The sequence below is a fragment of the Vanrija pseudolonga genome, chromosome 5 (assembly GCF_020906515.1).
Source record: "Vanrija pseudolonga chromosome 5, complete sequence".
Lineage (NCBI taxonomy): Eukaryota > Fungi > Basidiomycota > Tremellomycetes > Trichosporonales > Trichosporonaceae > Vanrija > Vanrija pseudolonga.
The window spans coordinates 1683439-1708285 of record NC_085853.1 but is presented as its reverse complement, the minus strand read 5'-3'; the positions used below and the strand labels follow the sequence as shown (position 1 = coordinate 1708285).

Below are 24847 nucleotides of genomic sequence, written 5' to 3'. Positions count from 1 at the left end.
TATCAGGTGAGCACGTCATTCAGCCTAGGCTAATGGTTGCGCCTTAGGGTCTGCGCCCGGCGTTCATGACCTATGTACAGAACTGGTCTACCAAGTAGGAGGAGGCATGCAGCAAGTGTTGCGCATGCAGATGATCCGGTAGGTTGCAACGTTCGCATCTTGTTGACACTTTACAGTCGGTTTGCCTTCATTTTCGACCCAGCCTTTCAGATCGTGAGTCAATTGGATCAAGATCTCGTCCTGATAGCAGTATCAAGAGCCCCTTAGTCTGCCACCCGCTGCCTTTACGGCTATCGCTCGTTTCCTCTCTCTTTCGGCCGCCCACCAGACGCCACTTCTTGGCCAGTGTGGGACCCTAATCACCTCGACTCAGTCAGTACAGGCCGTTCAACTTGAACGTCGCGTTCTCGACATGGCGCGAATGGCCACCTATAAGTCGAGGTCGAAGCGTGTTCGGACCGACGCCCACGCTGCACCGAATGACCCTCGCGAGCGCGAACAACTAGAATCACTAGACGACGACGAACCAGCAACACGAATGGCGTCATACCTCGAGCGCCTTGCACTTGAAGACAGCAAGACGAGCGACGACCTCAAGATTCGCCGCTCGCTGTCCGAGGGAGTGGCCGCACTCGGCGCAGCCCGCTGGGCCCGTGCGCGGCGCAGCGGGGTGGCCAGGATGTCAGCTCGCAAGGTTGAGGTGAGTTTCTGCCCTGTTGGATGGCGGACTGACACCGTTAGTTGGTCGAGGTAGCTGCCGACTCTGTGCCCCAGCTCGACCCCGAGCCTGACGCCGAGTACCTTGCGGACCACGACGATAACCACCTTGCGCCAGAGTGCTACGACGTTATCCTTCCTCCTCCCCTCCGTCCCAGCCTCCATCACCCAGTCGCACCAAGGACCAGCATCGTTGAGCTACCAGAAGACAACGAGGACATTGTCGACGACCTGGCGGATTGGGACAGCTCTGACGACCACGTCGTCACCCCGCCGCCTCACCTGCAAGCCGGCAGTTGCGAGTATCACGTCGACTACCACCAGCACGACCACCACGCTGTGAGCAACTTTATTCGTCATCGTAGCAACAGTCTGGGCTTGAGCCACGTCGGTGTACGCGACAGCATCGACTTTGACAGCGGCCTCATGAACTCGCTCCCCCGCGAAGGAACGCTCTCCGCGGCTGAGAGCGGTCCGCTTTGGGAGCACTTCCAGGCAAGGCTTGCGGGGTTCTCCCTGCGGGACCGGATGGCGCCGCGGACCCAGTACGACGAAGATGTCGTCAACAACCTGGATGACGAAGCAACATGGTCCCCCGGCTTCAACCCCAACTTGGGGGCGCTCCCTGAGGGCGCGGACCTGGACGAGGTGGATCCATTTGACTACGAGGAGGCGAGTCCGCAAGACAGCTTTGAGGACTCGCCCCCAGAATCTCAGGGCGTTGGTGGCGCCGTGGCAAGCCAGCCGCAGTGGGCGCCATTGTTTCACCCTCGGCTCCAAGCCATGGACACCTCTGCAACTCCGAGTCCAATGATGCGGCTTCCTGAGCGCCTACTGGAGGAGGCTGGAACGCCCGCTGGAACGCCAATGGGTGCACCGGCGTCTGCATCTTATCAGGGGGTGAGCATACGCGGGGGCATTTACAGCGGCCACAACCTCAACGTCAATGTCGACATTGAGAACGACCTCGATGAATTGGACGAGGACGAGGGGTACCTTGACAGCCAAGGATACGAGGCGGGTGGCGAGTGGGGAGAGCAGCACCAGTGCGGCGACTACGATGCAGAGCTCGGCCATGGGATTAGGTTCAGCAACCACGAGCCAGTTCAAGACGCCGACCCTGACGACCTCGACGAGCTCGACGACGAGTGGTAGCGGTTGCGGGGGTCGTCGTAGTCCCGGGCATAGAAGTAGACATGGACAGTCAATTATAGGCTCCAGTGTATGTAAAATGTGTATAGAATGGGGTGTCGGGGGAGTTGGCGGCGCTGGGAATCAGTGTGGCAGGGAGAGTGGCGGGGAGTGGCGAGGGTTCAGGCGCAAACGCGTCCGCCCTGGCAGTCATCCCCACGCTGCACACGGCTGCGCTGCAATCTTTCACAAACATCTTCTCTGCACAGACGGACACGGTCTGTTGTTGATGTCAACAACATGGTCCGTGCGGGCGTCACTCCCCGTGTCGCCGTGGCGATCTGTGCGTCGTCTCAGTGCGAAAGGAAGATGAGTGTGTGGGTGCCATCACTGCCATCGTCGGCCATCTGGCCATCATCTGGCCATCAACTGCGGCGTCGTCGAACGACGACACTCGCAAACACACACATCGGTCCCATCATCTTCGTCGGACGAGGCAGAGTGAATAGGCGGCGAGCTCAAGGCCAAGCTCTTCACCGATTTCTCCCCTCCTCTTCCACCTCCTTCTCCCGACTTCCTCTCGACCTTCCTTCCTCCAAGGCACCACCACGATGGTCGCCCTCGCCGCCTTCCTCTTCCTATGGCCCCTTGTAGCCAACACCGCGCTCGCATCGAGCACCACCACAACAACGCCCGTACCCCAGTCAACGCCCTACCATCCCGCCTCGAAACGCGGCCTGTCGTGGGCCAACGGCAACTGGGTGCCTCTGGCCCCCTTCGACGGCCCCAAAACGTCCATCAGCGCAACGTACGACTGGGCCCCCGCGCCCTCGACGAACAGCAGTTTCCCCTTCGTCCCCATGCTGTGGGGCTGCGACAGCGCGCACATTACGGCGTGGGACGCGGCCGCGGCGGCAAACTTCAGCGGCGCGCGCCTGACCCCCGACCGCGCGCTGCTGGCCTTCAACGAGCCCGAGCTGGGCATACAGAGTAACTGTTCCCCTTCGACGGCGGCCACGCTGTGGATCAGCCACTTTGAGCCCCTCAAGGCGAAAGGGTACCGCCTCGGCACGCCCGCCGTCACTATGGGGCCTGAGGGCAAGGCGTGGCTCTTGCAGTGGTTTGCCGAGTGCGCAGGCGGGTGCAACCCTGATGTGAGTGCCGACCGAAGGCGCCGAGCTGACACCACAGTTCCTCGCGGTCCACTGGGTACGCTAGAGGAGGAAGAGCTACATAGCTGACCACAGTACGACATGACGTTCGCGTCCCTCACGGCCGTCCTGGAGGGATACTACGCCGCGTTCAACCTGCCCATCTGGCTGACCGGTGGGACGGGATGGGCACAGAGGGAGACTCGCTGACGCCGACAGAATACGCGCTGACGTTCTTCGGCGCCGGCACGCCGCCTCCCCCCGCCACGCAGGACCAGATCACCGAGTTTATGCGCGAGTCGATGGCCTGGCTCGACGCGCAGCCTTGGGTTGAGCGGTATTTCTGGTTTGGGGCAATGTACGATATGGTAAGTGGCGCCGAGGAGCACGAGCGGAGCCAGTGCGAGGCGGGGTGAGAGGTCGGCAGGCTGCTCGAGACGGACACTACGTGCAGTGGACAATGACTGCCCGCGGCGGACAATACCACTGTCCGCACCACGCGCATGGCCGACATCTAGCCACAGTCGCCGTGCCACAGTCGTGCGTTTGACCACCCCACCCCCACCACCCACCCTGAGAGCTGTGACGCCAAGTGCCAGATCCGCCTCACAAGGTTGGCCGCAGTACCTGGCGCACCTGGCCTTGTTTGCCCTCCGCCTAATGTCGCACGTACCTGCTGACGACTCGACTGCAGCAAGGCGTCAACCCGCTCAACTCGCTGCTCGACCCCGCAGGCAACGCGACACGCTCGGGCGCGCTGTCTGCCCTCGGCAGCGCGTATGTCACGCCGTCGTCCCCGCTCAACCAAACGCTCAGCGCGGCTGCCGTGCACCACTCCGGCGCTAAAATGCGGCACACCACTCCCGCCGCTATCTGTATCATCTGTATCTCATGGTGGTGGTATCTATGATGTCACTGTTGTGTATGCACTTCTCATCGCGTCGTCCCATGTGAAGAAGCTTCCCAGCTTCGCGCGGCGGCTCCGTTCCGTGAGACTGCCGCCTGTCTCAAGTCTCCGCTCTCCGTCGGACAGCACAGCAGGTCGCCGCACGCCGCACGCCGCACCTCGCACCTCCACTCCTCGCCCTCAAAAGACTCGCCCGATCCCACGACACTGCGAGCACGTCTGGTCGTCGAACAGGAAGAACCCAGCCTCGCGCCCGGCACCATTACAGCGCCAGCACAGGCGGCCTCCGAGGCGCGGGTCGCCAGCCTGCATGACCACCGCGCCGGACGGCGGGCGGCCGTACGTGTGGATGGGCGCGGGCGGGCGCATCGGCATGCCCCACTGGGGCTGCTGCTGGAAGCCGGGCTGGAACCCGTTGTGGTATCCCTGCGCGGCGGCCAGTCCTGGCGGGGGCGGGATGAACGACGACGCGGGGCGCTGGGGCGGGGCCGACGACGGGCCCGCCGGCCGGTGCTTTGGGAGCGGTTTCTGGAAGTTGGAGCTGGCGGTTGTCGCGCCGTTACCCCCCGGCTTGAAGTGCTGCTTGAAGGACACGGCCAGCGCCCCGTTGTACGGCTTGCCGTACTTGCGCCAGTCGGATGAGCAGGGGTTGTTGGGATCGTAGTTCTTGTACCCCGTGTTCTGGCACTTGGAACAGTGGTGCCCCTTGGGATACACGAGCAGCTGGCCGTTGCGCAGCAGCGGGCGGCCTGGCACGGGCGCCTCGGTCGGCGTTGGGTCGTCGTCTTCTTCCTCTACGCGCAGCGGCGGCGGCGGCGCCGAGTGGCGATTGTGTTGTGGCGGCGGCGGGGGCGGGCCAGATGGCGAAGCGTACCCCGTTCCGTGCGAGTTGATCGGGCCGCCATGCGAGGGGGGCGGAGCCGACGGCGCAGCGTAGCCCGTGCTGATAGGCGAGATCGGGGTAGAGGGGTCCGAACCCACGCGCCCATAGCCCACGCCGACGCCGGGGAGGACCATGCCCCCCGTGGGCGTCTGCGTCAGCCGGTCCGGCAGCGGCGGCGGGCCGGAAAAGTCCATTCGTGATGGCCCGTGGTCAATCAGCGCGTCCCCACTCGCCCCGACCTCGGAGTAGGCGGGCGGCGCCTCGTCCGGGATCGCGGCGTCGATCGAGTCCTGGCGCCGTGGTGGTGATGGCCTCGAGGCCGGGAGTGGTGGGGGCCCGGACATTTTTTGGGTGGTGGTTGCTGATGAGATAAATGACAAGTCACGAGCGGGGGGGGAGGGATGACGAGGTCGTCTGCAGGTGGTGCTGTGCAACTACCGTGCGGCGCAGACAGTGCCAAGCGGCGGCCAAGGATAAGGCTTGGGTGGGGGGACATTGCCGCGGGGCTCCATTTCGGCTTATGTGGGAGGTGAAAACAAGTGTGTGTGCACGAGCCAAAGTTGTGGCGGCGTCGTTTTCTGGCGTTTCTGGGCGTGCGGCCCGAGGGGGGAGGGGGGGGGATCCGAGGCTCGAGGGGGAATTCAAACATGCCCTTAGATCAGGTCCACGTTCCACCCCTGAGGGCGTGAAGAGTTCAACTCTTGGGTGGGCACCAGCCGACACGGCAGGGCGAGTGATGGCGGGCGGGCAAGTGAGCCAAGTGACCCATCATACCTCGACGACCAGATGACATGCAAATGTAATCAGCTGAGATGATGTGGGTAGTAGCCTCATGTGCGCGCGGACAGACGCACTACTGCAATGCTACGCCGAGACGGACATGAAAGACACGGAGACGGGCGCGGCGACATTACGACGCACGCACATGGCATCGCCGTCCACTTCATTGCTCGCTCGCTCGCTCCCTCCTGCATCCCTGGTAGCTGGGAGAGCCTCCCACCACCCAGTTCCCTCCTTCCCATAGCCACCCAGCGTGCCCCCACGGGCGTGCTTGTTTGCCTCACGTAGCGCCTGCCACCACCCACCCAAACCGTGCCCGTCTCCCTCTGCCGCCCGTTCCTGCTGGCTGGCTGGCTGGCTGGATATCTTACCCCTTGCCCCTTGCCCGAAGGTTTGGCAGCGCACGCCAGCCTCGACGCCACGCCCACCCGCTGCGTCTTGAACGTTGCTTGCTGGCTCGACGCGACGACTGCACCACTTGCTGCTGGCTCTCAGCGTCACTCTTGTGGTACTGCAGCGCGTTTCACATTCCCCATGTCTCCCAGGAGATGAAGGACGGGTTGCCGACGGTATCACTCGCTCGCCTGTTGGTCGCCAACACGATCGCATAGACATCGTCTTCTCTCAACTGCAAATCGTCAACAACAACAACAACAACAACCGCTCTGCCGTCAACAACATCCGCCCCGGGACCCGCTTGTCTTCTCTCGTTATTGTTATTTATTTTTCCCGACGAGGTTGGTTGATACGCACTAGTCGTTGCCTAGTTGGCCGCTTTGGACGCCCGCAAGCGCTGCAGGAAGGACGACGCCAAACGGTCCACAACCTGAAGCACGCCTGACGACACCCTCGACGCCCGCCCGCCTGGGTTGGATTGGGTTGGCTTGCCGACCTGCGCCATCTCGTTGTTGCCCCTCTGCGTGCCGCCCACCCCCCTGTGTGTCTCTGTTCCCATCATCACTGGCGCGTTTTGAACGCCGGGAGTACGGACGGACGGACGATCGGCGCAAGGCCCCTTGCTTCGCCTGCCTGCGCTGCCTCTGCCTACCCTTTTCACACAAGAGGTCCCGGCAACCCAACGACCCTGCACGCGCTAGTGGCCAGACTGGTTGGCTCTGGCTCTGGCACTGTGCACTGCAGCCCTGCCACTCAAACCAACCACTACTACATCCTATCCTCATCTCTACTCCATCTCCACCCACCCACCAACCCCCTCTCCCTTTTGTCGTTGTAGCAGCTCTACAGCAGCCGCAAGCCGCCCTGGCACGCAGCGCACGCCGAGTCCATCGCCGCCGCAATGGGCATCTTCAGGCGATTCCGCTCGTCGTCGGGCGCGCAGGACACGAAGAGTGCGAGCTCTAGTCCAAGCTCCAATTCGGTCCATCGTGCCGCGTCCTCAAACCATCTCGCAGTGCCCCAATATGCTGCTACGGCCAACGGCGCCTTGCCCCCGGGTCGCATGTCCTCATCAGCACTAGCTCTCCACCCACCAGATCGCGCCTCAAAGGAAACAACACGAAGCGTGCTCCCGTGGAAGAGAGACAAGAAGTCTGATCTCCAAGCCGTCCCCTACGAGTCGACCTCGCCAAACCACCCAGTGCGAGCGCGAGCACCCTCGATCCCGATGCCCCCCGTTGCTACGTACTCTTCCGCCTCACCGCAGCAACGATCGACATCAGAACGACCTCCGTCATCGAACCGCACCGATCGCAGCTCTCGCACATCCGATTCCACCACACCGACGCGCCCTCACCAGAGGGCGGCACCACCGCCACCGCCTCCAACAAACACAGTTTCCCCCACAAGGCATCAACTCGCCAACTATCGCAACTCTGCGCATTCATCAGTCATTTCCTTGGGGAGCGAGTCGTTTCACTCGGCGTCAGAGTTCAAGGACGACTCGTCGCAAGAGTGGACAAAGGCCGGCGGCATCCTGGGCAAGCTCAACTTTGAGAGCCCAGAGGCAAAGCGCGCCAGGCTGCCTCCTCCTTCGCCTGTCGAGCACCGCCGCGGTCCCGACGGCACCGAGCGCCCGAATGGCTCGCGGCCGCTGCCTCAACGCCCTCGAATGAGCCAAGAGCGCCGCTCGACCGGCGACGTCCCGCATCCCTCCACCACCTCGCCCTCGCCATTGAAGAAGATGGGCCTTGCTCTGTCCACAACCTCGTTGAACCACATGCACCCCTCCCCGACGCCCTCGCCGTCGGCCGACAGGCTGCAGCACGATGAAGTCGAAGAGATTCGCGCCGACGGCGACGAGACGACAAAGGCAGGCTTTTGGAAGGGCCGAAGGACACGACGCACGTCGCGTCCGAGCGACGTTTCTGACAGGGTATGTGTGTCTCTGTCGTGTGTTCACTCTATCGTTTTCAACATCATGCTTCATCCCACTTCCATTCATTCTTTCCTTATCTTTCTCCAATGTGCTTGCCTTGGCTAACACCACACAAGCCGTCGTCACCTGCTCTCAACGGCAAGGGCCGCCCAACCTCGCAGGTGGGCAGCGATCGTCCACAGCCCTTGCGCCGCCCGTCTTCATCACTATTCCACATTCCTTTCCAGCGCACACATTCCCGCGTCTCATTAGGTGTCGACCTCGAATCGCCAAGCGTCGACGATGGCTCCTTCCAGCTCAAGTCATTCCGTCATATCTCGGGAGCTTCCGACGCCGACGGCGGTGTCGACAAGTACTTCTCACACGTCAGGCGGGAGCCCGCGGCTACCCAGGCACCCGGTCATCGCGATTCATCCGTCACGACAAGCCAACGCAACTCGACTGTTGCCGCAGACAATGAGCCACCGCTTACACCGCCCCGCTTGGCTCGCCCACCGAGTCTGGCAGGCTCCATTGACAGCCAGAGAGTCAGCGTCGCCGCTTTCCGAAAGGGTATCCGACGTCCCTCTTCGTCCATCCTCACCGACGCCGACGACGACGACATGCCCCTGTCTCTCAGCCGCGCGAATCTGCGCAACGAGGCCCACCTCAAGCGAGACTCATCGGCCCTGTCACTCACGGACGGTGAAGCAGCGCCTGCTATCGTCACGCCGACCCTTGCACTTTCACCTCCAGAGGACCCCTCTGCACGCACGGAACGCGGTTCGAGCCCCGGCGCTTCACCTCTCCGTCCATCATCATTCTCATCTGCACCGCCATCCGCAAACGCCCCAGTGTCCTTCACTGTGAGACGCGCGGCCCGCGAGGACAGGTCACCGCCGAAGCACGAGGGTGCGGGCATCAGTCGCGATCGCCTGCCCTCGCCTCCGGCCGAGGCCTCGTCCTCCCAAGCCCCAGTGTCCGAGCAATTGCCGCCTGCACGAACCACCTCTCTGCCTTTGGCCCGCATTCGCACCACGTCATTGCACATTGACGACCAGCCGCCATTCCGCAGTCGTGAGCTGTCGCCCCAAGCGGAGGGGGCTTCACCGGTCCGCCTCCGCGAGGTGTCCCCACCTGTGCTGTCGCCGCTGCAGCAGTCACCCGTGTCCGTCACAAACCGCGTCGTGTCTACCCCCAAGACATCATCGTGGAACGCACCGCGCACATCGCCCCCTCCACCGCCCCCGGCCGCCATCCGGATTCCCGAGCCTCAGGCCATGTTGGACGACATCAAGCTTCCTCCTAGGCCCGACGAGCTCGATGACGAGCCGGTTCGCCGTAGCGGTGGCATGTCCCCATCGCTGTCAAGTGGCCTCACCAGCCCCTTGTCGGCTCTCGACGAGGGCGTGCGCCGCATCTCTGGATTGTGGAACCCTCAACCTGCTCTCGAAGTGCCCCCAGTCAGGCGCGAGGACAACGAGTCGCCAAATGAGGAGGCCTTCGACCCGGCCATCGTCAATGCCTCGCTCTACCTGGCCCAAAACGAGCCTCGTCAGCGCACAGGTTCTGCGTCGGAAGCGAGGATGAGCCTCCACGAGCGCCTCGGCAAGGTGACGGCGACCCCACCCATGTCGGCGTCCACCTCGACCACTCGTCTCTTCAACCCTGCCTCGCCCGGCACCAGCGAGACTGCCCAGCAGCGCTCTCCTGGTAGTGATCGTACTGCATCGCCAACGCCTATTCCACCAAAGATTGAGACTGCTCCGGCACCGCCCCCGGCTGTCCCTCACTCGAGCTTTGGCCGGGCCGTCAAGAAGGCTGCCGAGAAACCACGCGCAGACAGGGCCGGCTGGGCGAGCAGCTCGGACGATGAGGATTCCAATAAGACCCCGCCCGCGCGCAAGCCCCTCAAGTCGGCCATGCGCGAGCCCCGTGAGCGCATTCCTTCGCGAACCGCTCCTGTTGTTGAGGAAATTGAGTCCGAGGATGAGGACGAACCATTGCACACACTCAAGAACAAGGTGTCACGTGCCTCTGTCATGGAACGACCTCAGCCACCCTTCCAGGCGCGCTCTCAGCCTTCCCGATCGTCTTTGAAGCCTCAATCGTCGCGATCGTCTGTGCGCCTCAGTCAGCTCAACGGCGTCAGTGGCGGCTCCCGGACGTCAGTTGTTGATTCCTCGCGCAACTCTGTCAACGGTTACACGGGCAGTTCGCGCGCCTCGGTGGTTGATTCCTCGCGCAATTCAGTGCACGGATCGTCGCGTCCTTCGGCAGAATCATCGCGCACCTCGAGTGCCAATGTCGTTCCTCGCATCGCGACAAGCGAAGTTGGCGGGCCGTCGCGAACTTCGATGCTCGACCCTACGTCACCCGTAACTGTCACTGCGAGCACTTCCAAGTGGTCCTTATCCTCGTCTCCTTCGCCGACGATCTCACCTGGCCGCTCTGGTTCGGACGAGCCGCCAAGGGAGTCTTCCCGCCCTGTCTCTCGTGCCAACATGCCTCGCTCGGTCAGCAGCGATCGCCTGCGTGCCCAGCCGCCTGCTGCTGGCCTTCGCCAGCCATCACCCAGACATTCGATTGCCAACTTGGCCGTCGAAGCGCGTCACACTGCTTCGCCTGCCTCGTCTCAGTCTGGTCTAACCGGAGACTCGTCGGCCCAGCAGCCCATGACGCCGCACTCGCATGACCAGCCGTCACGCCGCTCCTGGGCTGACGGCCACCGTCCTCGTGTGGAAGGTGCCGTCCCGCGTGAGAGACCATCGACGACGTTTGACCAGCTCGGCGGTGCTACTCCAGGTGCCTTCCCGTATGGCCAGCCTCAGCTCGACTATGCGACGCAAGCGTACGTCCAAACAACTGATTGTTCCTCCAGAGCTGACCCCTGCCACAGTGCCATGAAGCAGCAGATGCAGGCGCAGTGGATGGCTGCCGCTTCGCGTTATTTCGAAGACGCATGGGAGCGCGGCTCTGTGGCCTCCACCGCCCAGACGGCACCACACATGCCGGGCATGAGCTTCCCCGCACCAACCTATGGCTACTCGTACCAGCAGCCACCGCCTGTGCCACACGGCATGTACCCTCAAGGTTTCGCTCCTGGCGCTTTCCCTCCCGGCTATCCCGTTGGCTATCCAGGTGCTTTCGGCGCACCACCACCGCAGATGGCGTTCCCAGGTATGCAAATGGGCATGCCTGGCGGTATGCCTCCGATGGGCGGCGGCAGCATGTACGGTTACGGCGCACCAGCTCAGTCTGTCTTTGGCGGCGAGTTTGGTCCTCCAGTGGCCGGTTTCACTGGACGCCCAGGCGGAGACAGCCCTGGCGGCTCTCCTGCCACGCGTGCGCGCCGCGTGTCTGGCGCGACCGACATCATCTCTGGCCGGCCAGCCAGCGTCGCGCACGGCATGTCTGGCCCTGGCCCTGCTTCCCGTTCAACGCCCCCTCGACCTGCCCGTGCCACTCACACTCGCCGCGGCTCCGGCTTGGCCATGAGCGAGATTGGCGGCCCACCTCCTTCGAGCTGGCGTCGTAGTGGTGGCGGCCTCGACGACTTTGAGCAGACGCCCCGCCCCAAGCGCGTAACCAACGCGTCGTAAACCCCGGGCCCGAGCTGGCCTCGACCGCTCACCCCGGAACGCCCACCCCGTCCGTCCCCCTACCACCATTGCACTCACTTTTACATATAGCATTACCCTGCACAACCTGGCACTGTTCTACCACCCATCCGCATCCATGACATTTACCAGTAGCCATCACCCCACCCTATCCTATTCCCCTCAGACGTCTCTTGTCGAGGCCTCTGCCATTTCTGGATTCAGGACTATGGACTTTATGACACACTGCCTCTTTACACACTGTAACGGCACGATAATACCTATATACCTGGCTACGAGCAGTGGCCTCGACTAGCGTCTCGTCATTGGACAATTCTAAACAAGCACTGTCTCACGCCTCATGCATCGTTTCGTACAATGTTTCAATGCTTCCTCCTATGCACTATTAAGCTGGTCGACAGCCATGTCTTCTAAATGGGTGGGGGGGTACACATACAGCGACTGCCTCGATTCCTAGAGCTCGATGAGGAGCGCCTCCTCCCGCGGTTTCTCCAGCGCAGGGGCAGCAGGGACCTCGAGTCCACCGTCGGGAGCAGAGGGGAACATGGAGGCAGAGTAGAACTGTCCTGCCTGGACCTGCTCTCCGCCCCACGGGTTGTGGGCCGCGGCTGCAGGGGCGGCCACCGGGGCGACAGCGGCAACAGCGGCAACGGGCGCAGCAGCAGCGACGGCGGCGACCGGCGCCACGGGGGCAGCGTACTGTTGCGGGGGAACGGAGAAGAGGCCAGTCTGAGCACGTTGCGGGCTCTGAATTGAAGGGGACGCAAGTGGTGAGGTGGCAAGAGGGGCGGTGGCCACCACTGGCGACGTGTAGCTTGCTGAGCGAGCAGGCGCTGACGGCGCCAAGGGAAGGGCAGCAGTCGTGCTCGTGGGCGAGGCGGACGGGTGGCTAGCCATGTCGACCGGTGGCGGAGCAGAGGGAAGAGATGGTTCAGGTGCAGTCCACTGTTGAGGCTCGGCGACGTGCTGGTGAGCATGAGGCTGCGCATGCGGCGGCGCCGAAGGAGACTGGACCGCAGCCGGCGACGGCGCCGCGTATGAACCCTGTCGCGACGCCGTGGGTGGTGCCCATTGCTGTTGAGGGTATGCGGGGTACGCGCCGTACGCCTGTTGTTGCGGAGGTGCCTGGTACTGCTGGTACGGCGCCTGTGTCGGCATCGCGGGGTAGATTGAGGGGGCGGCCGGAGCTGCCTGGGGCGCCGCGGCCTGGGGAGGCGGCCGGTAGGCTTGACCAGCAGGAGGGACGTAGTGGCCGTTTGCTGAGGGGTAGGGTTGGCCGTACGGCTGCTGGTAGCCATAAGGCTGCTGGTACTGCTGGGCGTATTGCTGCTGCTGGGCCTCCTGCGCCTTGCGCGCGGCGTACGCTTGCTGGCCGTCCAAGATTTGACCGTACAGTGTCACTGCCTCGCTCAGCTTACCCTGCATCTCGGCCAGCATCTGCGCCTTGGTCGTCTTCTCCTCACTGTTACGCTGGAGTTTCGGCCCAAGGGCATAGGCCTGGTCGTGCAGGATGTGGGCGTGCGGGAAGCGCCGAAGGTCTCGTTCGCCGTAGGCGGCCATCTGATCCAATGTGTTGGAGAAGGTGAGGATCGTCTCGGTCTCTCTGGGTGCAAGGTCAAACGTCGGCAGCGGCTTGAACTCGGGCTCCTCGCTGCCGATAGGCGCGCTCGGCCTCGCATTGTACTCCCGAAGACTGGCCTCAATCGCTAGGCGAAGTTGCTCGTCGTCGTCGTCACCCGACCCATTCTTCAACAGCGGCGGTTCAGAGCCGATCAGCCCATTGCTGCCAGGGTGCGACTGGGCCAAGGAAAGCTCGATAGCTCTCTGCAGGTCGGCGTCGTAGTCGTGTCGCGACCGCGGGGTACGAGCTGGCACTGCTGGCGCCGGCTTGTTCTTCCCTGCAGCAATCCAGCACCCGTCACACACGCGCACCTCCTCCTTGATCCCAAACCGAGGAAGGCTCATGTTGTGGCTAGAGCACTGCTGGTCGAACACCTTGCCACAGTTGCGACAGTGGTGCTTGCGGTTCGTGAAGGTGAATGGAGTCCGACAGCGCATGCAGACATCCGAGTCAACCCACTTCGGGGCAGTGGTCGTTTCAAACAAGTGCGCGTTCTGGCTCGCGGGTGGAGGCGGGAACTTGATGCCCGAGTTCTTGAGCTCATGGTAAACGTCGACGAGGAAGGCGAGGTCCTTCTTGTTCTGGAATGCAACCGCCCACTGCTGGAACAAACCAAGAGCCATGTTCTTGACCTCGGGGTTCGTGCTCTGCAACTGCGTCAGCGGCTGGTCCACCTGCGTTACTACTCCACTCACAGAGGATCTGATCAAGCCAGCCACTTCGTCAACGAACTCCTTGCTTGCGATTTCCTCCAGGAAGTGGTCACCACCATTCTTGATACACGTATCCACAAGCTTGAGATGTCAGTTATGACCAAGGCAGATCAAATGCCCATCCCACTCACATTCAAGGCATACATCTGAACGCGGCCGTTCTTGCTGGCCACTCGCTGTTTCAAAGCTTGCATTGCCGGCTTTGGCTCGACCGCCTTGGAGCGGATCATGTCTGTGATCTCGAGGTTGAGGGCAATGTCTTCTCCCTGAGGGTATGGGAGCTTGAGTGGCGAGCATGCCTTCTCTGCACGGCGTTGTCAGCGCGGCCCAGCATCTCCGCTCAAGGGGCGGCACAGCGTGTGCACCGCCGCTGTGGTTGACACTTACCAACGGCCTCCTCATACTCGGCGTTGGTGCTAGATCCCCACAGCCACGACATGCTTGCGATAGACAAGTGGGAACCAAGATCTTGTAAGTCGAGACGTTACTGGGAATGCGACGTTTCGCACGGGTCGACGATGGCACCGGTGCGAATCACTCGCCGAGACAACGAATCCGGAATCAACCAGAAGGTAGGCAGTGTGTGAGGCCGCTCCTCTGGGTGGTGGTGGCGATGCAAATGGTATTGAGTCAAGCAGTAGCTGCTTGCAATGCAGTTGTGATGCTGATTAGGCACCCTTGTCGTTGAACGTTTGTCGTTACTGGAGAAGTGGAATGAGTCAAAGTGTGCGATGTGCTGTCGTGAGCGTCGCTCGAGGGTTCAATGCGGATTACGATGACGCCGCGTCGCCAGCGAGTGTGCCCAGTTGCCACCACCCACCCACAAACCCTGACGGCGGGGCGCCACATGGCCGCGTGTGCGGCACCACTCTGACGGCGTTTCCGGGATTATTTTGGAGGGGGTAGCCTAAGCTGGGTGGTGTGCTTTCACTGTAAGGGTTGCCATTTTGATTCCGTCGCCGCTGTCCGTCGCTGTCGGCCTGGATGCCTGGGCTGGCTGACCACTCACCCACCGCCGCTCGCTGCCAACAACCAACACGAGACCACCTCGATCCATGTTTTGATCAATCCACCCCATTCCGTCGTGTGCTCTTTGTAACCCACAAACGAGTGCAGACGAGTCACGGGACCCAAAAAGAGCCTCCCTTCATCGCATTCCAGTCGACATTGCTCCCCTATCGATCCTTGTCGACCAGGAATACTCGATCAAAGGTCGGCTCCAACCTCCCCTTCTCTCGACTTCTTTGCCACTCCTTTCCTCTCGATTCTTCAGTCGCGACATCCGCCAAAAGCCTGAACAGGGGGCTCTAAGCGTGGTTACGACCGTTCAGCAGCCGATTCGGATCAGAGAACGGCAGTTGACGGAGCGGGAATCGACTACTCGTCCTTTCTGTTCGATCCTTTGTTGTTCACGCGACAACCAGGTTGCAACCGCCGAGACACCCATTGTTTTGGCCAGCATTGTCCATCAGGGAGACACTGCAGCGCATTGCGAGGACACTGTGGGCGACAGACACTTCGATTGAGAAGAGCATCCCTCTTACCTTTCGGTCGACTGCCATCAGACGACACTCTTGCCCATCATGACGGTCACCTTTCCTTACTCATCCGCCCCGGTGCGGCAGATTAACGAGATCCAGTTCGGTGTGATGAGCCCCGAGGAGATTGTAAGCAGCCAGACCCAGTTGGGACTGTCTGTGGACTTGATCTGACTCGTCTCAGAAAGCCTACTCGGTGGCCAAGATTGAACACCCCGAGGTTATGGACGAGAATGGGAGGCAGAAAGTTGGTGGTCTTATGGACCCCAAGATGGGCAGTGAGTAGGCAGAGCCACCGTCTATGACGGAGGCTTACCCTTGCCAGCCATCGACCGCAACTTCAAGTGTCAGACGTGTCTCGAGGGAATGGCCGAGTGCCCAGGTCACTTTGGTCACATTGAGCTGGCCCGTCCCGTTTTCCACGCAGGTTTTATTGTCAAAGTGAAGAAGATTCTCGAGTGTGTTTGTTACAGCTGTGGCAAACTCAAGGTGGACCTGGTGAGTAGCTTGTAAACAAAGGGCTGTGCGCTGTCTAATCTTTTCAAGCGTGATCCGACCGTCGCGACTGTGGTGAAGAGGACGAAGCCCCAGCATCGTCTCAAGGCCATCTGGGCCCTGGCTCGCCCAAAAACCGTCTGTGAACCTGACGCATTGGAAGAGAATGACGATGGGGACGCGACCAACGAGGATGAGTTTACGCGCGAGCAGAAGGCGAACAAGCCCAAGGGCCACGGTGGATGCGGTCATGACCAGCCTCAGTACCGCAAGGAGGGTCTGAAGCTCATCGGTGTCTTCAAGCCCTCCAAGGACAAGGGAGAGGTACGCCATGCCGCGGATAGGGACACGAGGAGCAGTACTGACCTGCTGCAGGAGGGAGCTGAGCCTGAGAGGAGGAATATCTCGGCGGCAGAGTGTCACAACATTCTTAAGAAGATCCCTGACGACGACCTCGTTATCATGGGTCTCAACGCCGAGTACGCTCGTCCTGACTGGATGATCCTCACCGTCCTGCCCGTCCCTCCCGCCGCAGTCCGCCCTTCGATTTCGGTCGACGGCGGTGCCATGCGCAGTGAAGACGACTTGACGTACAAGCTTGGCGAGATTCTCAAGGCCAGTGGCCAGGTGCGCAAGCTCGAGGCCGAGGGTGTCCCCCCAAGTGTCGTCAATGAGCACTTCGATCTTCTCCAGTTCCATGTCGCTACCTACATGGATAACGACATTGCCGGTATTCCCCAGGCACTGCAAAAGTCTGGCCGTCCCGTCAAGGCCATCCGTGCTCGTCTTAAGGGCAAGGAAGGCCGTCTCCGTGGTAACCTCATGGGCAAGCGTGTCGACTTCTCGGCCCGTACCGTCATTACCGGTGACCCCAACCTTCAGCTCGACCAAGTCGGTGTGCCAAGGAGTATCGCAATGACCCTCACCTACCCGGAGCGTGTGACTCCTTACAACATTGTCTACTTGCAACAGCTTGTCAACAACGGCCCGGCATTCTACCCTGGAGCTCGGTACTACGTCAAGGACACTGGAGAGCGCATCGACTTGAAGTACCGCAAGTCCGGTGAGCCCATCAGCCTGCAGTTCGGCTGGATTGTTGAGAGGCATCTGAAAGATGGAGAGTGAGTCAACAGCCTCCGAAAGGGCGAGAGTCAGCAACTGACGATGCTAGCTACGTTCTCTTCAACCGTCAGCCATCTCTGCACAAAATGTCCATGATGAGTCACCGAGTCAAGGTCATGAACTACTCGACCTTCCGTCTCAACCTTTCGGTCACTTCGCCTTACAACGCCGACTTCGACGGTGACGAAATGAACTTGCACGTGCCTCAGAGTGAGGAGACTCGTGCCGAGCTCAGCCAGATTGCTTGGGTACCTCGCCAGATTATCTCGCCACAAGCCAACAAGCCTGTGATGGGTATCGTGCAGGACACGCTCTGCGGTGTTCGCAAGTTTACTCTGCGCGACTCGTTCTGCGACTGGGACTTTGTCCAGAACCTCCTCCTGTGGCTCCCAGGATGGGACGGTACTGTCCCTGCCCCTGCCATCCTCAAACCTCAGCCTCTGTGGACCGGCAAGCAGCTCTTGTCACTGTGTATCCCCAAGGGTATCAACATTACTGCCAAGAACAACGAGAAGCCATCGCCCATCGACATCACCGACGAGAACGTCCTCATTGACAACGGGCAACTTATCCACGGTGCCATTGTCAAGAACATGGCTGGTGCATCCAACAACGGTCTCATCCACGTCATTTTCCGCGAGCTTGGTCCGGTCGTGACCCGCGACTTCTTCTCGGCTGTGCAGATGATGGTCAACTACTGGCTCCTCCACAACGGTTTCAGTGTCGGTATCGGTGACACCATTGCCGACAAGGCAACCATGGCCAGCATCAACAATCGACTGGTGGAGGCCAAGGACGCCGTGCACAAGTTCATTCTGGAGGCCGAGGCCAACAAGATGAAGCCTCGACCCGGTATGACGATTCGTGAGACTCTCGAGGCAGCCGTTTCCGGAGAACTCAACAAGGCTCGTGACTGGGCCGGTAAGACTGCTCAGGACAACCTCAAGGCGGACAACAACGTCAAGCAGATGGTCGTCTCCGGTGCCAAGGGTTCGTTCATCAACATCTCTCAAATGTCCGGATGTGTCGGTCAGCAGATTGTCGAGGGCAAGCGCATCCCCTTCGGTTTCCGTCACCGCACATTGCCACACTTCTCCAAGGACGACTACGGACCCGAATCGCGTGGCTTCGTCGAGAACTCGTATCTCCGCGGCCTCACACCTCAAGAGTTCTTCTTCCACGCAATGGGTGGTCGTGAAGGTCTTATCGACACTGCGGTCAAGACTGCCGAAACTGGTTACATTCAGCGTCGTCTCGTCAAGGCTATGGAGGACCTCAAGGTTGGATACGACGGCACTGTCCGCAACTCCAGTGGCGACATCATCCAGTTCCTGTACGGCGAAGACGGAATGGACGGCGCGGCTATGGAGAAGCAAAGTCTCGACATCATCCGACTGTCCGACGATGCCTTTGAGAGGCGATACAAGGTGGACGTTATTGGTGCCACGGGCGGCTTCTCGCGGGGAACTCTCCAGGCTGGCATCGACCAGTCGTCGGTCGAGCTGCAGACCCTGCTAGATGTCGAGTTCGGCCAGCTTATCGAGGACAGGAGATTACTTCGAGACGAAATTTTCCCCGACGGCAACCCGGGCCACCCCTTGCCTGTCAACATCCAGCGTATTGTCCAAAACTCGCAACAGATCTTCCACATCGACCCTCGAGTGCCAAGTGACCTCGACCCAGCATACGTCGTCGAGACGCGCCAGGCTCTCTTTGACCGTCTCGTCATTGTCCGTGGCAACGACGGCATCAGTCTCGAGAGCCAGCGTAACGCCACCCTCCTCTTCGGCATTCTCCTCCGCTCACATCTTGCGACCCGTAGGGTGTTGGAGGAGTACCACCTCAACCGTGAGGCATTCGACTGGGTCATTGGAGAACTCGAGCAGATCTTCAACAAGGCCGTCGTTGCATCCGCCGAAATGGTCGGCACCCTTGCTGCCCAGTCGATTGGTGAACCCGCCACGCAGATGACTCTCAACACCTTCCATTACGCTGGTGTGTCGAGTAAGAGTGTGACTGGTGGTGTTCCTCGTCTCAAGGAAATCATCAATGTGGCTGTCAACATTCGTACCCCTGCTCTCGCGGTCTACCTGGACCCCGAGTTCAGCCGAACCGAGACCGACGCCCATCAGATCTCGCGCAAGCTCACGCACACGCGTTTGCGTGATGTTACGGCTTCCGTCGAGATCTTCTACGACCCACAGCTTGACTCGACTGCCATCGTGGAGGACCAGGACTTCGTCGACGCATTCTTCGCCATCCCAGACGAGGACATTCGTCTCGAGCTGCACTCCCCATGGCTGTTGCGTCTCGAGCTTGACCGTGCCAAGGTGCTCGAAGGTCAATACGAAATGGCCGACATTGTCGCAGCAATCGTCAACACGGTCGGCAAAGACGTGTTTGTCATTCACTCGGAAGACAATGCCGAGAAGCTCATCATTCGTATCCGTGTCGTCGCGGCGGAGAAGGAGGAAGAGGACCTGCTCGGCGACGAAGACATGTTCCTGAAGCGCATCGAGGGTACCCTGCTCGACCAGGTCGAGCTCGGCGGTATCCCACGCATCACTCGTGTCTTCATCTCCGAGGGCAAGAAGAGCGTGTTGACGTCGAAGGGCGAGTACGACCAGGAGAAGGAGTGGTACCTCGAGACCGACGGTATCAACCTCAAGGCGGTCATGCCCATTGACGGTGTCGACGCAACTCGCGCGTACTCAAACAACTGTTACGAGGTCTGGGAGACTCTGGGTATCGAGGCCGGCCGAAACGCCCTCTTCAAGGAGCTCAACGGTGTCATTGAGGCCGGTGGTTCTTACGTCAACTACCGCCACATGGCCCTGCTTTGCGACCTCATGTGCAACAAGGGTTCCCTCATGTCCATCACCCGTCACGGTATCAACCGTACCGACGCCGGTGCTCTCTCGAGGTGTTCCTTCGAGGAGACGGTCGAGATTCTTCTCGAGGCTGCGGCCGTTGGCGACGTCGACGACTGCCGCGGTGTGGCCGAGAATGTCCTGCTTGGACAGATTGCGCCAATGGGCACGGGTGCCTTCGACGTTTCGCTCGACCTCGGCATGCTGAAGGACGTCATCGTCGACCACCGTCTCCCCGTCCAAAACATGATGCTTGCGGGCACCATGGGCGGCATGACGCCGGGCGGCAACATGACGCCTTACGACATGGGCTACTCTCCTGCATGGAACCCCAACGGTGGCGTGGGTGCCGCTGCCTTCTCTCCAATGCAGTCGTCGAACAACGACGAGGGCGGCTACGGTTTCGCGGGCTTCCAGTCGCCAATGGTCGGCGGCATGTCTCCGGCTGGTGGCTTCACGCCAACCTCGCCGATGCACAACTTCTCGCCCACCTCGCCGTTCGCAGTGTCGTCGCCTGCATACAGCCCCACGTCACCCTTCGGTGCAGGCTCGGCCTCGCCATGGGTTGGCCGTGGCGGCGGCGGGTTCGGTGCGACCAGCCCTGCCTATAGCCCCACCTCACCTCAATACTCACCCTCATCTCCTCAATTCTCTCCTGCATCGCCTTCCTTCAGCCCCTCGTCGCCTGCCTACTCGCCGGCATCCCCTGCATACGCTGGGGCCTCGCGCACGTCGCCAGGATATAGTCCTGCTAGTCCAGCGTACAGTCCGACGTCGCCCATGGGCATTACGAGCCCTCGCTACAGCCCGACTTCGCCTCAGTATTCACCCGCTTCGCCGGCATTCTCTCCGACGTCGCCTGCATACTCGCCGTCGAGCCCACAGGCATTCCAGGCAACGAGCCCGAAATACTCGCCAGCGTCGCCTGCGTTCTCCCCGACGTCGCCGACATACAGTCCCGCGTCGCCTGTTTACTCTCCCACTTCCCCGACTTACAGCCCCGCGTCGCCCTCGTACAGTCCCACATCGCCTGCCTATAACCCCAATGCGCCGGCTGCTGGCGGCCCGTCAGGAGGCGCGGCGAACGGCCAGGCGCGTCCCGGATGGGGTAACCAGGCGAATCGCGGCGGCTACGCCTCTTCGCCGAGCTGGAGCAACACCAAGCGCGACTGAGAAACGTGATTCGAGAGCGTGAGAGAAGAAGAGACGACGAGAACTAGAGTTTGAGCGTGCGCGTCCGAGTTGAGAGACCCCTTACATCGTTTGAAACACCCCAAAACTACACAAACACCGAGCCAAAGCCGACAGACGCGCAAAGAGTCGCGTATTGCATAGGCTGGAGCGGCCTAAATCCCTACATTGTACCCTCTGCTGTTTCGGCCACACAATGCATCACTACAAACAGTACTACGGGATGTGGAAGGCGAAGAACTAATGGGTTTCTGTGGGTGTGGCGAGATGGTGGATGAGGTGGACGACGGTGCCACTCCCTCCTGCCCCCCCCCCCCCCCCCCCGCTGCGGCGACCTGGCTGCGATGTCGGTGGAGGTGTGGGACGAGTTGCAAGAGTGATGGGGCCCACTCCTCCCTGGTCTTGGTCTATGGGGGTGGGGGGTGGGGGTGGGGGCGGTGGTGGCGGGGGTTGGTGGAGGGCGGTGATGGAGGGGGGTGGTGGAGGGGAGCGGCTGTCGGAATCGGAATGTGACGGCGAAGTGGAGAGTGGGCGCCAGCGCCATCCACGTAGACGGGCGAGACATCTCGCGCGACGGCTCGTGGCCTTGCCCCGTGGTCGGTTTGCCTGCCGCTGGTGCCGAAGACTCCAGTCGCCCACCATCTCCACAGTGGCTCGAGCTTCTGGTAGGGCAAGGGGAGCATGAATGATACAGGTTGATACGCTTTCGGCGATGACTAGCGGAGACGCGCGTTCAAGTGGACTCGAATCGTGGCCGAGTGCGACTATGGAAATGCAATACATTGCTATGACATGCGTAATAATACAGATGCTGATGAGGTGGCTCGATGCAAATGGGAGGATGCGTGTGTTACAGTCACCTCTTGGGGGCAAAGAAGGCCTTAATACCGGCGCTCTTCTTGGTCGCCTTGGGTTGCCTTGGGGCTGGTATCGGTCTACTTGTACTTGCTCGCGGAGTCTCCTCCTGGAGTGAGAGAGCAAAGTGGTAATCATCGTGTTCTTGACGTGCCGCCGTGAGCCAACGTTCCCGGTCCTCCTCAACGACGTCGTCTCCTGGCGCGATGACAGTCTGGCACTTGGGACAAGTCCAGCTGCCGTCGACCTCCTCCGAGTGAATCAGCTTAGGACTATCGCTGCCGTCTGAGTCGACAGATTCCACCTTTGGGGTAGACGGCTTTTGAGACAGGAAGTTCTCTAGCGGTGTCTTCTTCTTGACACTGCCTGTCTGAAGCGTCGGTAGTCGGGGCTTCTTGTTGGACTCCGCATCTCTGGTAGGCGACGATGTCCGTGACCTCTTTGGCGCCTCCTCTTTCTTCAGACCGGGGTTGAAGAAGTTCTCAATGCCACGTTGACCTTCTTCGAGGCTCTCAAGTCCATGAAACGCCAGACTGATCTGTCGTCGTCAGCCTGGAGCGTGGGCGGTCACTCACATTGCTATACTTCATCGTCCCCTTCTTTAGCGGAGCAGTTGTCTCGTCCCACAACTTGCGAGCGTACTTGACGATGTATTCCGGTGTCAAGTTGCGTGTGAAGGGGAATGCAGTCTGCCGGGAATGGAATGACTCGCTGGTAGCACGGGTGGACAGCACAAGAGTCTTGGGCCACAGCCCTGGAGCTGACTCGCGCCCCTCACGAAGGCGAACGGTGAGCTCGCCTGCAAGGATATTAAGCCAGTGATGACCCATTTCTGGCGTTCGGACGGCTGGGATGGTATTCTTCGAGGCAAGCATCGACTTGGTGACGAGCTTCTCCTTGACCTCCGTATGGTCGATCCCCTGAAGCGTTAGATTACCCAAACACATTCAACGTACCCTAATGATGTTGTAGACCCATATGCTCTCCTCTCCAAAGGTTTCTTGCAACTTGTCGAGGCTCACAGTGCTGTGTCGCGTCAGTGACAAGGCAGGTAAGCCTACAGCCAACTTACAGGAGGTCTCCCACCGTGTTCGCGCCGAACTCCTCAGAGATTGCGTTCCCAAGCTTTCCGCCCAAGAAGCGAATCTGTAGGTGTCAGCTTCGGTACGTCCTTGGGCAACTCACGTCGGTGAACGGCATGTCTCGGAGAAATCTGGCTTCCGAGGCCCCTCGCAAGACGGTTTGGGCGTTTGGCTTCTTCCATGAAGAGCAGAGCTGATGGGTAAGATTCGCCGGCATCCAAACCCACCTTGGCAAGAGATTTGTTGTGCGCAATGCCCTCCTTCGTCAGCATATTCCAAGAGACCTCCAAAACTCACTGCTGAGCACGTGTAGTGCAGCCTTGTCCACACCTCCTCCCGGACCTGCATCATAATCTCGGCTCCAAAGCACAGAGCCCAATCCTCCCAGGTCGAAGGCACGTCCTCGACCTCGTCCTCGGACGAATCCTTCCCTTCCTCCCCTGTTTCGACCTTCTTCTGACCATTCAAGGGGATGACATTGCCACTCCTCGACCAGTCCACCGGTGGTGGAGGCGGGAGAGGCGTGTCTAGACCGTCTGGTGCGTCGGGCGGAACAGCCGCGAGGTGGGGGAAGGTCTTGAGCATCTGCTTGATAGCCATTGGCGTGAGGTCCATGAATGCCTCGTCGATAGACGCCTTCTCTGGGGCATGTTAGCAGGTGACCAGGACATGCTTCCCTAGCACTTACCGATCTCACAGTCTGGCGCCATCTCGCGGAACACAGCAAGGATCTTGAGGCTCTCCCGTCGATATGGGTCCAGGCTCACCTGCTGGGTCAGCTAACTCCTGAAGCGGAAGCGACCCCACCTTGTGCGTTCGCCGATCAACGTCGTCCCAGTATCCAGCCTCGGTGTCTCCCTGCCTGAAGGTAGCGACATGCTGGACCACCAGATGGGGGCACGCCTTCTTAGCCTCGCCGATGGGATTGTTGCCGCTAAACCCACTGGAGAGTGTCAGCTACAGACCACGAGCGTAAGATCGTAGCTCACCGCTTGATGCCATACGCTCGTGCGGGGTAGTTGACGGCGATGATCGAGTCCCACTGGATAGCGATGAGGGGAATGTGGTCAGGAAGGCCGAGGCGGACCTGTTCGAACTCTGAGGTGTCAGCTACAGAAGGTGGGGAAGGAGCTCACGGGCAAACGCTCCGTCGATATCACAGTGGGCGATGGTTCGGAGGGGATTACTAGGAGAGTTAGCTGGAGGATCGAACATAGTGCAGCAGCTCACAACACGGTCATCGCCTGAGGGCTGAGGAGGTGCCTGCGCTGTCAGCTTCGTCACGGGGGGGGGAAGCTGCTGCTTACCGGTACGTCACAGGGTTGGCCGCGCCGTCCTTGCGCGCAGATGCTTGGAAGTGCGCCATGGTGGGCCTTCTCTGCTCTGAGGTGTCTCTGCCAAGTGCCAATGGGTGCTGCAAGCTTGAAAGGTTGTTGTTGGAGTGCAAAGTGGAGGGAGGCCAAGGGGTGCGATCGAGAAAGCTGAGGTGTGTTGTTGATCTGAGTGGCCTGGTGGAGGCTGACGTAAGCAGTGTGGCACTTCAAGCTCAGCGTCGTTATGGTCGCAGAGCCGTCTACGAGAGCTGATTAGTAATGATGGCGGGGGAAGAAGAGAGATAGGGAGAGGTGATTAAATGCAATGAATATTTGAGGAAGAGTATGCTTTCCATCGGGGGAGGAGGGGGGTGAGGGAGAGGAGGAGGAGGTGCCTGTGAGGCTATTGTCCGTGGCCGAGCGGCTCGGGATGACCCACCACTGGTGGCCGACCTGGCCGCCCGCGGGGCCGATGCTCGCACCCGTGCCCCAGGGAGGGGGAGGGGGAGGGGGAGGGGGGGCGGGGGGGGAGGGGCGGAGGGGG

General features: G+C 60.8%; 7 protein-coding genes across 8 annotated transcripts; 4 read left to right on the top strand and 3 right to left on the bottom strand.

Annotated features, from left to right (window-relative positions):
• The first annotated feature begins 150 nt into the window (after positions 1-150).
• On the top strand, positions 151-1963 carry LOC62_05G007346 (uncharacterized protein). Its single transcript, XM_062773869.1, has 3 exons — positions 151-213; positions 251-700; positions 742-1963. Exons 2-3 carry the CDS (start codon positions 413-415, stop codon positions 1870-1872), a joined length of 1419 nt encoding a protein of 472 aa, XP_062629853.1. The 5' UTR covers positions 151-213; positions 251-412; the 3' UTR covers positions 1873-1963.
• Positions 1964-2459: 496 nt separating this feature from the next.
• asl1_0 (Alkali-sensitive linkage protein 1) lies at positions 2460-3909 on the top strand (the record flags this gene model as incomplete). Its single annotated transcript, XM_062773868.1, has 5 exons — positions 2460-3002; positions 3040-3057; positions 3096-3174; positions 3219-3367; positions 3694-3909. 5 exons carry the CDS (start codon positions 2460-2462, stop codon positions 3907-3909), a joined length of 1005 nt encoding a protein of 334 aa, XP_062629852.1.
• A 177-nt stretch (positions 3910-4086) lies between these two features.
• SPAC17A5.10 (Proline/serine-rich protein) lies at positions 4087-5133 on the bottom strand (the record flags this gene model as incomplete). Its single annotated transcript, XM_062773867.1, has 1 exon — positions 4087-5133. The coding sequence occupies one exon, from the start codon at positions 5131-5133 to the stop codon at positions 4087-4089; it is 1047 nt and encodes a 348-aa protein (XP_062629851.1).
• Positions 5134-6772: 1639 nt separating this feature from the next.
• Positions 6773-14595, bottom strand: VPS27 (Vacuolar protein sorting-associated protein 27). Its single transcript, XM_062773865.1, has 6 exons — positions 14225-14595; positions 13969-14141; positions 13820-13918; positions 10783-13771; positions 8013-10734; positions 6773-7893 (listed from the first exon to the last, which is right to left on the bottom strand). The coding sequence occupies exons 1-4, from the start codon at positions 14274-14276 to the stop codon at positions 11957-11959; spliced, it is 2139 nt and encodes a 712-aa protein (XP_062629849.1). The 5' UTR covers positions 14277-14595; the 3' UTR covers positions 6773-7893; positions 8013-10734; positions 10783-11956.
• LOC62_05G007343 (uncharacterized protein) lies at positions 6867-11485 on the top strand (the record flags this gene model as incomplete). Its single annotated transcript, XM_062773866.1, has 5 exons — positions 6867-7166; positions 7233-7901; positions 8021-8065; positions 8087-10734; positions 10783-11485. 5 exons carry the CDS (start codon positions 6867-6869, stop codon positions 11483-11485), a joined length of 4365 nt encoding a protein of 1454 aa, XP_062629850.1.
• A 299-nt stretch (positions 14596-14894) lies between the features above and the next one.
• Positions 14895-21269, top strand: rpb1 (DNA-directed RNA polymerase II subunit RPB1). The gene is made up of 5 exons (XM_062773864.1): positions 14895-15504; positions 15560-15653; positions 15701-15873; positions 15922-16991; positions 17042-21269. Exons 1-5 carry the CDS (start codon positions 15421-15423, stop codon positions 21033-21035), a joined length of 5415 nt encoding a protein of 1804 aa, XP_062629848.1. The 5' UTR covers positions 14895-15420; the 3' UTR covers positions 21036-21269.
• A 633-nt stretch (positions 21270-21902) lies between these two features.
• eso1_1 (N-acetyltransferase eso1) lies at positions 21903-24522 on the bottom strand. Of its 2 annotated transcripts, XM_062773862.1 has the most exons (13): positions 24298-24522; positions 24221-24253; positions 24127-24176; positions 23980-24088; positions 23798-23933; positions 23679-23757; positions 23288-23631; positions 23218-23247; positions 23094-23183; positions 22981-23054; positions 22865-22934; positions 22484-22828; positions 21903-22446 (listed from the first exon to the last, which is right to left on the bottom strand). In XM_062773862.1, the coding sequence occupies exons 1-13, from the start codon at positions 24354-24356 to the stop codon at positions 21910-21912; spliced, it is 1956 nt and encodes a 651-aa protein (XP_062629846.1). In that variant the 5' UTR covers positions 24357-24522; the 3' UTR covers positions 21903-21909. The 2 variants fall into 2 exon arrangements, with proteins under 2 accessions (XP_062629846.1, XP_062629847.1); XM_062773863.1 differs by lacking the exons at positions 23094-23183; positions 23218-23247.
• Between the last annotated feature and the right edge of the window lie 325 nt (positions 24523-24847).

Coding starts and splice junctions, on each gene's coding strand:
- eso1_1 (XM_062773862.1), bottom strand. CDS start 24,356: ATGGCGCACTTCCAAGCATCTGCGCGCAAGGACGGCGCGGCCAACCCT. Junction 24,254..24,297: donor GCCAACCCTGTGACGTACCG/GTAAGCAGCAGC, acceptor CTGACAGCGCAG/GCACCTCCTCAGCCCTCAGG. Junction 23,248..23,287: donor TGCACTACACGTGCTCAGCA/GTGAGTTTTGGA, acceptor CTGACGAAGGAG/GGCATTGCGCACAACAAATC.
- VPS27 (XM_062773865.1), bottom strand. CDS start 14,276: ATGTCGTGGCTGTGGGGATCTAGCACCAACGCCGAGTATGAGGAGGCC. Junction 14,142..14,224: donor CGAGTATGAGGAGGCCGTTG/GTAAGTGTCAAC, acceptor AACGCCGTGCAG/AGAAGGCATGCTCGCCACTC. Junction 13,772..13,819: donor CTGGCTTGATCAGATCCTCT/GTGAGTGGAGTA, acceptor ACGCAGTTGCAG/AGCACGAACCCCGAGGTCAA.
- rpb1 (XM_062773864.1), top strand. CDS start 15,421: ATGACGGTCACCTTTCCTTACTCATCCGCCCCGGTGCGGCAGATTAAC. Junction 15,874..15,921: donor GCAAACTCAAGGTGGACCTG/GTGAGTAGCTTG, acceptor AATCTTTTCAAG/CGTGATCCGACCGTCGCGAC. Junction 16,992..17,041: donor AGGCATCTGAAAGATGGAGA/GTGAGTCAACAG, acceptor TGACGATGCTAG/CTACGTTCTCTTCAACCGTC.
- LOC62_05G007346 (XM_062773869.1), top strand. CDS start 413: ATGGCGCGAATGGCCACCTATAAGTCGAGGTCGAAGCGTGTTCGGACC. Junction 701..741: donor TGTCAGCTCGCAAGGTTGAG/GTGAGTTTCTGC, acceptor TGACACCGTTAG/TTGGTCGAGGTAGCTGCCGA.